Raw genomic sequence first — 10,695 nt, 5'->3', positions numbered from 1 at the left:
GTCGACACCATAAAACTGAAGTGTTTGCACGTTAAAGGTTCACTTTCTGCTGCAGACATGAAAAGGCATGGGTATAATAGGGGGGAGAACACATCAAGTGTAACTCACTCCATTTATGAACTTTCCTATGACAATGAAACTTACTTCGCGGGTGACTTCCGCTCTCCACATAGCCACTAGCCACTAGCCACTGATTGTGGTGATGAAAATGAAACATACATTACTTGTCCCAAAATCTTTTATCATCCTCATCACGGTTGTTATCGGCAATAGCATCGTCATTGTTATCATTAATAGGGTGTATGAACTTGAGGTCCAGATTAGTTTTATCGAGACCCACGGTAGACTCTAAATATTCCTGATAAACATTATTTGAAAATCCCCTAATAAAAAAAATCCTTAGTTTCAATAATAAAAACTCAATGTTTAAATATAATAAACTCTAAATTTTAAATAGAATACGAGAAAAAAAAACAAAAAGAGAGTTAAGATAAAATATGAAATTAAGAGACAATTGTGATACTAAAATGAGAGGGAAGATGAAGAGATAGGAAAAGATTTATCGGAGAAACCAAGTAATAGAGGGGGCGGAAGGTGGGCGATGAAGAGCACATAAACATCATGTTAGATGGAGAAAAAAAATATTTTTTTTCTATTAAAAAGCAAATAAGAATTATTACAAGGATTGGAGAAAATTCTGAAGAAAAAAATTATAAAATTTTCTAGATATTGTTCTTAATTTAATAGGTTTTGTTGAAGAATTTGTGTTTAAAAATAAAAAATACCGTATAATTTATAAAATGTCATCTAGACAAATAAATGGTTAATTTTTATGGAAACATATATAAATGTATTAATTACAATGGATGCATAAATATTTGCCTTTTATGGTTCATTTTATGTATCATTTTAGTTCATTTTATGTATAATTTTTACATAGATACGTGATATCGATTTCCATTACAAAAATGTACCTTTCTGTTTAATTTTAAAATAACAATAATTAAAGTAAAGTATTACAGAAATTAAGAATAGAATGTGATATGTGATTGGAAGTAATTGAAACTTTCCATTATGTAGATAGCAACAAAAAAAAAGATAGAAGGTTAGATTGAAGAGGGAAGACGCTTTGAAAGTTAGTTGGAGTCCAACCAACAGTCTTTCTTTGCACCCAAAATTGAGACAAACATTGCATTTGAATTTGGATTGGATGTTACAACCACCATCCACCATCCACAACCAATCACTGTTAGTAGTAGTGACGAGTGAGTGAGTGAGATCAGTAACTAACTAACTAACTACATTGTTGTTCATTTTTATCAATCTCACACTCTCATCTTCTTATTTATAATCACTACTATCATTACACTTACTCTACTCAACTACAAACCAATCCAACATGGCTGAGGAACTTGATAAACCTTTGCTCGATCCTCAGAATTTCATACCAGATGGCATTGATTTGGTAACTTCTACATCCATCCCTCTCTCTACCTTCTTATTGCATTTTCAACTTCAATCTGTATTAACATCTTATCGTTGTCTTCAGGAGCGCATACCACTCGAACAAGTATTTGAACTCTTGAAAACATCGCCAACAGGACTTTCCTCCGACGATGCTGAAGCACGACTTCAAATATTTGGCCCTAACAAACTCGAAGAGAGGAAAGTAAGACAGCTTCTCCCTAGCTACTACCATTATGCAGCATTTAACTCAAGGAATATTAATTCAAGTGTTGATGGTGCAGGAGAATAAAATCTTGAAATTTCTTAGTTTTATGTGGAATCCTCTTTCATGGGTTATGGAAGCAGCAGCTTTGATGGCAATTGCCCTTGCCAATGGCGGAGTCAGTACATAACTTCAAATCAACAACGTCTTTTTCATTTTTATTTTCTTCTTCGTCCTTACTTATTCGAGAGCTCTGTCTTTTCAGGGGGAGGGTCCTGATTGGCAAGACTTTGTGGGGATTATATGCTTGCTGGTAATAAACTCGACTATTAGTTTTATAGAAGAAAATAATGCCGGTACTGCTGCGTCCGCACTAATGGCTCGCTTAGCTCCTAGAACAAAGGTCACCTACCTTCTTACCTACTGCATTCCCTTTCTGAACTTGATTAATGTTCCTTCCTTGCATTGCATATAACATGAATCACTCAATCTAACTAATTGTTCAGGTTCTAAGAGATGGGCAGTGGCAAGAAGATGATGCGGCTATTTTAGTACCCGGTGATATAATCAGCATAAAGCTCGGAGATATCATTCCAGCCGATGCTCGCTTGCTCCAAGGAGACCCTCTCAAAATTGACCAGGCAACTCTTCATTTGTGTTTCAAGTTTTTTCCTCATTAAAGTTTTCACTATATAAAGAATCAGGATGGAGTACTCATATGGTGTTGCGGTTTTGTTTTGTGCAGTCAGCCCTTACTGGAGAGTCCCTACCTGTCACAAAAAAAACTGGCGACGAGGTCTTTTCAGGTTCAACGTGTAAACTCGGAGAGATTGAAGCAGTAGTGATAGCAACAGGGATTCATTCCTTTTTTGGAAAAGCGGCACACTTGGTCGATAGTACCGAAGTTGTCGGACATTTTCAGAAGGTAACTCTGGAAAATTTTCAACATTCTTTAACATAAACTCATTGATAAGAAACATAACCAAATTAGTATGTTTACAAAGGGTTTTGCAAAGGAGTAAAGAACTATTTACCTTTTTTTGTAGGTTCTTACCTCTATTGGTAACTTCTGCATCTGCTCAATAGCGATAGGGATGATCTTTGAAATAATTATAATGTACCCTGTGGAGCACCGATCATACAGGGAAGGAATCAACAACCTTCTTGTTCTCCTGATTGGAGGAATTCCCATAGCTATGCCAACAGTGTTGTCTGTAACACTTGCCATTGGATCTCATCGCCTTTCTCAACAGGTGTGTAACTTTTTAGCTGTTAGCTTAAAGCAGTATATAATCAGTATCAAATTCCATTCTCTTATATTAGTTATGTTCGGCTCTTGGATTCAAAGTTAATTTAAGCTTTTGCCTGCATTATTGATAATTGTAGTTTAAGTTTGGAAAATTCTGTAATACTCCTAAGGATAATCGTGCGGGCATAGGGGCACCTACGGCATTACAGCAAATGTTGCACTACTGACAGTGTTTTTTCGTTATTTTTATTGATTTCATTCTTAAGGGAGCTATCACAAAAAGAATGACAGCAATTGAAGAAATGGCAGGCATGGATGTCTTATGCAGTGACAAAACGGGTACTCTTACGCTGAATCGCCTCTCTGTTGATAGAAATCTTATAGAGGTAGGTACTTGAAAACAACATATGAAAATACACTATCCATATTGTTAATGAAACATTAATAGCCTGTTTTCATTTATTGTTTTTTTATTTTTCAGTTTTAACTATAAAGTTGTCATTACATTTATATTTTGTTGACTGTTCCAAAGTTTAAACAATGAAAACAGTTGTTTTTACATTTTTCTATGAAGACCTATAGTGTCTAAATCATCAACTAGGAAGATAGGATTCAATGAATTTGTGGTGAGTAGTTTAAAAGCCTTCAATCAGAAACTTATCACCATAACAGAACTATTGAAACTCCATGCTAAATCGTAGTATTTGGAGAGTATAAGCAGAATTTTGAAGCAGTTTTAGCTTCACGAGAAATGATTCCCTAACCTTAATAATGCATTAAAGAGCACTGTATTTTCATGTAGATTATATAAAAAGAAGCACTACATTTTCATGTACTTAAGTTAATAGTTTAATAATACATTTATATCCATAAGAGTGTTAAACTGATAATCTGTTTTTTTTAGTGTTCTAGATAGTTCTTATTCACACCTGAAGAATTTACTTATGAAACAGGTCTTCAACAGAAACATGGACAAAGATATGATTGTTCTATTAGCAGCTAGGGCAGCTAGATTGGAAAATCAAGATGCCATTGATGCTGCCATCGTTAATATGCTTGCTGATCCAAAAGAGGTAGAGTGTAGAGAAACATCAATACTCATTTCGAAGCAATGGCATACTAATGAAAGAAAAATGTTTTCCTCCTTTTCTCTGCAGGCACGTGCAAACATCACTGAAGTTCATTTTCTACCATTCAATCCTGTAGACAAGCGTACTGCAATAACATACATCGATTCTGATGGTAGATTTTACAGGGCCAGCAAAGGAGCACCAGAACAGGTATCAAAATTCATGAAAGATGTTGAAATACATGTATAACGTTTTTAGTGCCTAACTTTTTCTCATTTTACTTCTAATTCAAAACAAGTTTATCTCATAAAGCCTTTTTCAAAAGAGAAATTTCTGTACAAAAAAAAATTGAAAATTTTAATCCGACATAACATTTTCTTTTTGTATCAGTACTTCACACTTTCCTTTATATTGTTCCTGAATATCAGATTCTAAATATGTGCCGAGAGAAAGACCTGATTTCCGGAAAAGTGCATGCAATCATAGACAAATTTGCTGAAAGGGGATTGCGGTCTCTTGCAGTTGCATTTCAGGTATAGCAGCCTGTTATCCAGCTCAAAAGATAATATTTCGAAGAAAAAGATGTCAATTCATTTGTTAACTGATGCAAGTTTTTCAAACTAGAAAACACGTTCATAACTTGAGTAGTTTTAGAATATGTTTGGATGGAGGATTTTGGAGGGAAGGAAAAAGAAATGGCTTATTTTTCTTTTCAAAATTAAGGAAGCTATAAAATGTTTCTAAAAATAAACTAAGTGTGATTCAAGTGTTATATGACTATTTGTCATGTTATTCTTTCTTTTTTTTTATATCTCAAATACATAGCAAAATACAGACTTAGTCATCCAAAACCTTCAATTCAAACATACCCTTAGATAGAAAACCATTCATTTCATGTGCTTATAGTCGAAAAGTCCCTACGATCATGAGGTATGATTTTAATTCATTAGCTTCGGGGACCGTTGGTTTATGCCATAAAACATTGATTATTAATATGTCTTACCAGATAAGTTATAACTGTTTCAGGAAGTACCTGAAAAATCCAAGGATAGCCCTGGAAGTCCTTGGACGTTTTGTGGTTTATTGCCTTTATTTGATCCACCAAGACATGACAGTGCTGAGACCATCCGAAGAGCACTTAACCTTGGAGTTTGTGTTAAGATGATTACAGGTAATAATGAAATTCCAATGATATGACAAAAGACTATAGAAATGTTGGAGTCTTGATGAGCCGGTTTACATGTCAATGCAGGGGATCAGTTGGCTATTGCGAAGGAGACAGGGAGAAGACTTGGCATGGGCACAAACATGTACCCTTCTTCATCTTTGTTGGGTCGCAACAAAGATGAGAATGAAGCTCTCCCAGTAGACGAACTCATTGAAAAGGCAGATGGCTTTGCTGGTGTATTCCCTGGTATTTTAAATCTATATATCAGAAATTGTGTTCTTCCGCCTTTCAGCTTCCATTAACTTATCCTATTTATAAATGCTTCTATTTCACCAAATCTTTTCAATGATTTGTGTTTATCAATGAATACTTTCAGAACACAAATATGAAATAGTTAAAATTTTACAAGAAAAACAACATGTTGTTGGAATGACTGGGGATGGAGTAAATGATGCCCCGGCATTGAAGAAAGCGGATATCGGAATAGCTGTGTCAGATGCTACAGATGCCGCAAGAAGTGCTGCTGATATAGTCTTAACTGAGCCTGGCTTAAGTGTTATTATTAGTGCTGTGTTAACTAGCCGCGCTATATTTCAAAGGATGAAAAATTATACAGTTGAGTATCAAAATTCCTTCTACTTTTATATATATATATATATAGCATCATCATAACTTTTATTATTTATTTGGAGTAAATTTTTTAATTGTCGTGATTGCAGATATATGCAGTCTCCATCACCATTAGAATAGTGGTAAGATAAGTTCCAATATCCTATTTCAATGTTATTTTTCATGCTTTTTTTTTACATAATGTTGGACTTGAATATAAGTCCCTTTGTTCATACATATAACTCGTCAAACTATGCCCTGTTGCAGCTTGGATTTGTGCTCCTAGCATTGATTTGGGAGTATGATTTTCCACCCTTCATGGTCCTGATCATTGCAATCCTAAATGATGGTAATACATGACAGATAAATTTTCCCATCACAGATATAACAATGGTTAGGCAATACATTAGTGATATACTGATCTGTAACCATTTTTAATTAGGTACTATCATGACCATAGCTAAAGACAGAGTAAGGCCATCCCCAACACCCGACAGTTGGAAGCTTCCTGAGATATTTGCAACAGGAGTAGTGATTGGCACTTACCTTGCTTTGATTACTGTCTTGTTTTACTGGGCAGTAGTTGAGACCACTTTCTTTGAGGTACAAAATTATAAGTTTCTCCGTTTCTTTTCAATCCTCAAATGAAAAATTGATTTCCTTCAACAGACATTTATAAGCTCAATAATATGCTGTTGCAGACCCACTTCCATGTAATATCCTTATCCAGTGACAGTGAGAAAGTTTCTTCAGCTGTATATCTGCAAGTTAGCATCATTAGCCAGGCTCTAATTTTTGTTACTCGTAGCCGTGGTTGGTCGTTTCTAGAGAGACCTGGAGTTTTACTGATGTGCGCCTTTGTAATAGCTCAATTGGTAAAGTTTTTTAATATTTGTAGCTCCTGCAAAATGCTTTAATGAATCTGATTAAGAAACTTAGAATAATGAGTTAGTTTTTATGGATTATGGTCAGGTGGCCACCTTAATTGCAGTCTATGCTACTATCAGTTTTGCTGAAATTCGAGGAATTGGATGGGGATGGGCTGGTGTTATATGGCTATACAGTTTAATCTTCTATGTACCTTTGGACATCATTAAGTTCACAGTGCGCTATGCCTTGAGTGGAGAAGCCTGGAATCTCTTATTTGACAGAAAGGTTAGTAAAGAATTCTTCCATTTTGGCCTTATAATTTTGTCCCAATAAGATAAGTCTTTGCAAATTGTGTAATGTTTACTGATTTGTGTATTTCAACAGACTGCTTTTACATCAAAGAAAGACTATGGGACGGAAGATAGGGCGGCGAAGTGGGTTCTTTCTCAGGGAAGTCTGCAAGGACTGAGTCAGACGACCTCAGGCTTGGAGGTCAGTGGAAGGCGGTCTTCTATGATAGCTGATCAGGCCCGAAGACGTGCTGAAATAGCCAGGTACGTCCTTCTCCATAACAACCATGATCGCCCCCACCTAAACAAGCATTTTCTAATTTAAACTAAAAAATTCATTTGCAGGCTGGGGGAGTTACACACCCTTAGAGGACACGTAGAATCTGTTTTGAGACTCAAAAATTTAGACCTGAAGGCGATCCAATCAGCTCATACAGTTTGATGTCACCTGCATAAACCCTGCATGCACCTATTTAAGTGAAATTATGATTGAAATAATTGGTAGTTATGTTCATTTTTATATGAGGCCAAAAGATAGAGACTTTGCAATACAGAGCTTTAGGTTTTGGACCATTGTTGCTAGTAGTAAACTTTATTCTTTCTCACACCGTTTCACATTCGTTGGACACCAATATTTTCATTTTGGTAAGAGTATTACTGATAGAGATTCAGATCCAGAAATCCATTTTGTTGACAGAATTGTTTTATGGAATAATAAAGCCTCTCTGAGACAGAGGGCACAATATTTTTTCTTGGGAAAATAGATATGTAGGCATGTTGAATTGTCACTCTGCATTTACAATTTGATACTTTAATAATGTCACTTAGAAAAACATGGAACGACAATTCAAAAGCTGATACTTGAATCAGATACATTTGTTACCAGTTCTATTTTAATTATATTTTAGAATTTAGATGTTGATTGTTTACAATGATAGTTTTCCTGATAAATACACATGATTGCTTTAACAAAATCCTGTCATGGATACATTTACTTCAAGTACTTACCTGGTGGTAATTATAACATACTCATTACCACCAACATAAAAAAAACGCATAACAGGGATAACAATATCTTGCAAAAGAAAAGAACCACAGTCATAAGCGTTCATGTATGCATTTTAGACACCTGACAAATCCGAGCAACTTCTGGATACAGAGAACAGGGCAGCCACATAGTTCATGAGAGGCCTTCTTAGATAGAAGACATATGAGGGGAGCTTTTCTTTCCAAGTCTGATAGAGTTGACATAATCTGTCGTACAATGAGCCGAAAAACCAGGAAGTGCCAGTCCTATTATCCTTACCAGTATGCGAAACCACCCTTCCTTATACTCTGCTCCTTCAACGTAACCCATTGTCAAGCATCGAATTAACTCCCACACAGCATTCAAATATTGTGATAATATGAACCTCATTCCAAAGAAATTTCTATTTGGTGCCTCCTTCACATCCTTTGATGATAACAAAATATCAAAACAATAGAAGTGAATATATTGAAGAATGAGTTAACGAATCTGATTATGTGACATAACAGATACTAATTTCATTAGAACAGAAAATTATTTAATCATCCAATAAAATGTTTAGTATCAAATGAATGTGTGTGCAAAATACAACAGATACTTTGTTTCAGTAAGATAATTTCTACTGAGTTTATTAAATACAGTATATACCCTAATAGTGTTATCCAAGTTTTTAAAAAGAATATATGATGTGATAAATTAATGAGCCTCTCTGCTGATATACGAGGCATTTCAAAGTGAAGAATAGCAAATGATGGAATCATCAAATAAAATTCTTTTCAAAAAAATAAAAAATACTTACTTTTTCAACGTAGTGGCTGTTGTAGTAAAGACACTCTCCGAAATGTCTGTACAAGAAGGTTTTGTCATCATAAGGCAACCTGGGGACAATATCATTGCAGTACACCACCCTGAAGTACTTTGGAACCGGACGATCCAAATGAGGTTCCATGAATCTCCCAAGCTGCCTATTTCCAATCCTAGGTTGGCCAAATGTGTATACACCAAGCAGCCTTTCCATAATCTCCATCTCTTTATGCACCACAAGCACGGTTGGAAACAATATGGCCAAGGCTCCCCCCAAGCTATGCCCGGTAACAATGAATTTGGCATCCTTATGCTCCTCTAATAAGCTTCTTAGTTTACTTCTCACAACATCATATGCAGTTTTCTCCTGTGGAGTCTTGTCATACGTGAAAGATTGATCTTCATCAGAATCAATGCCTGAAGAGTAATTAGCTCCAACGTTAACGCCATTTGTAGAGTTCATTAAGTTTGCATCTTTCTGTTGGAGATTAGAGTAGAAGGAGGAGGGTTCATCTCGATTGCCGAGACCAAGGGCTTCTAGGAATCCAATGTGGATTTTTCCCGCATTTGGATATTCATACCAGGAATAATCAAAATCAGTACACCAATCATCAGCATCAAAAGGTTCAGTGCCCCTAAAGCTGATTAATATCAAATTAGCATCTTTAGCTTTGTCGCATAGAATGAAAACTTGAGTGGACATCTGTTTCTGGAAATCTATCAAACGATGAAGCCAAGAAGTAAGAAAAGGCATAACAAAAGTTGAATTCAAGAATTTTGAAGGTTTATAAAAGTTTAGTGATACCATTCCAGCAGTCATAGAAATCGACAAAGTGCATCTTCCAGCGGGTGGTGACGACATTTTGGACGAGTTTAGGGTTCTCATAAGCTAACTTGGAAGACATAATGCAGAGATCCATTAAAGCACGGTTGCCTAGTTGTGGTTTGAATTCTCCCTGAGTGGCAAATTTGAGATCAAGCCTGCCATCTAAGTGACCAATTGTACTTATAAAAGTTTGTGAACCCCTCTGAGGTATCACCACTTTTCCTGTACGGAAATGCAATAAAGTAATTATGAGAGAAACAAAAATGCAAAGGATTGCAATGCATGGTTTGTTGATTCCTATGGAGGCTATGAATGCAATGCAAGTTATAAAGTAGCATACCATGGGTAAAGTTGCGAAGCAGGCCAAAGAAGTAACCGTTGAGGGAGAGGAGATTGAGGAAAAATTCAAGAAAACGGCCGGTCCAGTCCATGGGCTTGGAAAGGAAAGAGATGAGTTTGCGAAGAAAAATGGAAACGAAGATGACCCATCTGTGATCCGGAGTGGGTGTGGGAGTTGGAGACATGGATGAAGGTAAAGATTGGAACTGAGAATAGTCGAGAAAGCTGTTAAAGTCACCGCCGGAGAGAGCATTGGTGAATAAGTCGGTAAAACCACCGTTTTCAGGGCGGAGAATGAGATAGCGCGGCTGGGACTCCATGCAATGATGCAGATGAAGGTAACGCTACTACGCTACTACGTTGCGTGTGTGATGATGATGGATTGGAAGAGAGGAGAAGCACATTGATTCAGGTGGGGTGGTAAAGCAAGAAAAAGCAAAATATAGATACTAGAATACAAAGGTTACGCGTTCTTCTTAGATAGATACTAGAATACAAAGGTTACGCGTTCTTACTTAGCTTCCATCACACTCTCTCACTCTCTCTACTACACACCTGCATTTGCTTTTGCTTTTCCTTTTCAAACACAATCAAATTCCACTTCTTCTTTTCTTCACAACTAAATTTATTTCCTTAAAAAAATCGTTTTTTTGTCCTTTTATTTAGTTTTTCTTTTTTAAAATTATTCTATTCAAATTTGTATACTTGACATTTCAATTTATGAAATGACAATAACCATGTGGATCGCGTCACACAATTTTGTCACATCATTTA

The 10,695-nt window shown here is 35.9% G+C and overlaps 2 protein-coding genes across 2 annotated transcripts; one reads left to right on the top strand and one right to left on the bottom strand.

Annotated features, from left to right (window-relative positions):
* The first annotated feature begins 1,264 nt into the window (after positions 1 to 1,264).
* LOC127132037 (ATPase 10, plasma membrane-type) lies at positions 1,265 to 8,062 on the top strand. Its single transcript, XM_051060908.1, has 21 exons — positions 1,265 to 1,465; positions 1,550 to 1,669; positions 1,749 to 1,847; positions 1,935 to 2,072; positions 2,176 to 2,310; positions 2,415 to 2,594; positions 2,716 to 2,922; positions 3,185 to 3,304; positions 3,872 to 3,991; positions 4,076 to 4,198; positions 4,417 to 4,521; positions 5,015 to 5,159; positions 5,241 to 5,402; positions 5,533 to 5,771; positions 5,876 to 5,908; positions 6,033 to 6,114; positions 6,208 to 6,368; positions 6,467 to 6,640; positions 6,738 to 6,920; positions 7,020 to 7,189; positions 7,271 to 8,062. The coding sequence occupies exons 1-21, from the start codon at positions 1,400 to 1,402 to the stop codon at positions 7,365 to 7,367; spliced, it is 2,859 nt and encodes a 952-aa protein (XP_050916865.1). The 5' UTR covers positions 1,265 to 1,399; the 3' UTR covers positions 7,368 to 8,062.
* On the bottom strand, positions 7,772 to 10,510 carry LOC127132036 (triacylglycerol lipase OBL1). Its single transcript, XM_051060907.1, has 4 exons — positions 9,923 to 10,510; positions 9,562 to 9,804; positions 8,752 to 9,473; positions 7,772 to 8,378 (listed from the first exon to the last, which is right to left on the bottom strand). The coding sequence occupies exons 1-4, from the start codon at positions 10,239 to 10,241 to the stop codon at positions 8,121 to 8,123; spliced, it is 1,542 nt and encodes a 513-aa protein (XP_050916864.1). The 5' UTR covers positions 10,242 to 10,510; the 3' UTR covers positions 7,772 to 8,120.
* Between the last annotated feature and the right edge of the window lie 185 nt (positions 10,511 to 10,695).

This window comes from Lathyrus oleraceus, chromosome 3 (genome assembly GCF_024323335.1).
Source record: "Lathyrus oleraceus cultivar Zhongwan6 chromosome 3, CAAS_Psat_ZW6_1.0, whole genome shotgun sequence".
NCBI lineage: Eukaryota > Viridiplantae > Streptophyta > Magnoliopsida > Fabales > Fabaceae > Lathyrus > Lathyrus oleraceus.
The sequence above is the reverse complement of the archived record's forward strand: the minus strand, read 5'-3'. Positions and strand labels throughout refer to the sequence as shown.

Bases quoted from the DNA above. Each gene is read 5' to 3' on its own strand.
- LOC127132037 (XM_051060908.1), top strand. From the start codon at position 1,400: ATGGCTGAGGAACTTGATAAACCTTTGCTCGATCCTCAGAATTTCATA. The intron at 4,199-4,416 runs GTATCAAAATTC...CCTGAATATCAG, and splicing joins GCAAAGGAGCACCAGAACAG to ATTCTAAATATGTGCCGAGA. The intron at 6,641-6,737 runs GTAAAGTTTTTT...GATTATGGTCAG, and splicing joins CCTTTGTAATAGCTCAATTG to GTGGCCACCTTAATTGCAGT.
- LOC127132036 (XM_051060907.1), bottom strand. From the start codon at position 10,241: ATGGAGTCCCAGCCGCGCTATCTCATTCTCCGCCCTGAAAACGGTGGT. The intron at 9,474-9,561 runs GTATCACTAAAC...ATCGTTTGATAG, and splicing joins TTTCTATGACTGCTGGAATG to ATTTCCAGAAACAGATGTCC. The intron at 8,379-8,751 runs GTAAGTATTTTT...TTATCATCAAAG, and splicing joins ACAGCCACTACGTTGAAAAA to GATGTGAAGGAGGCACCAAA.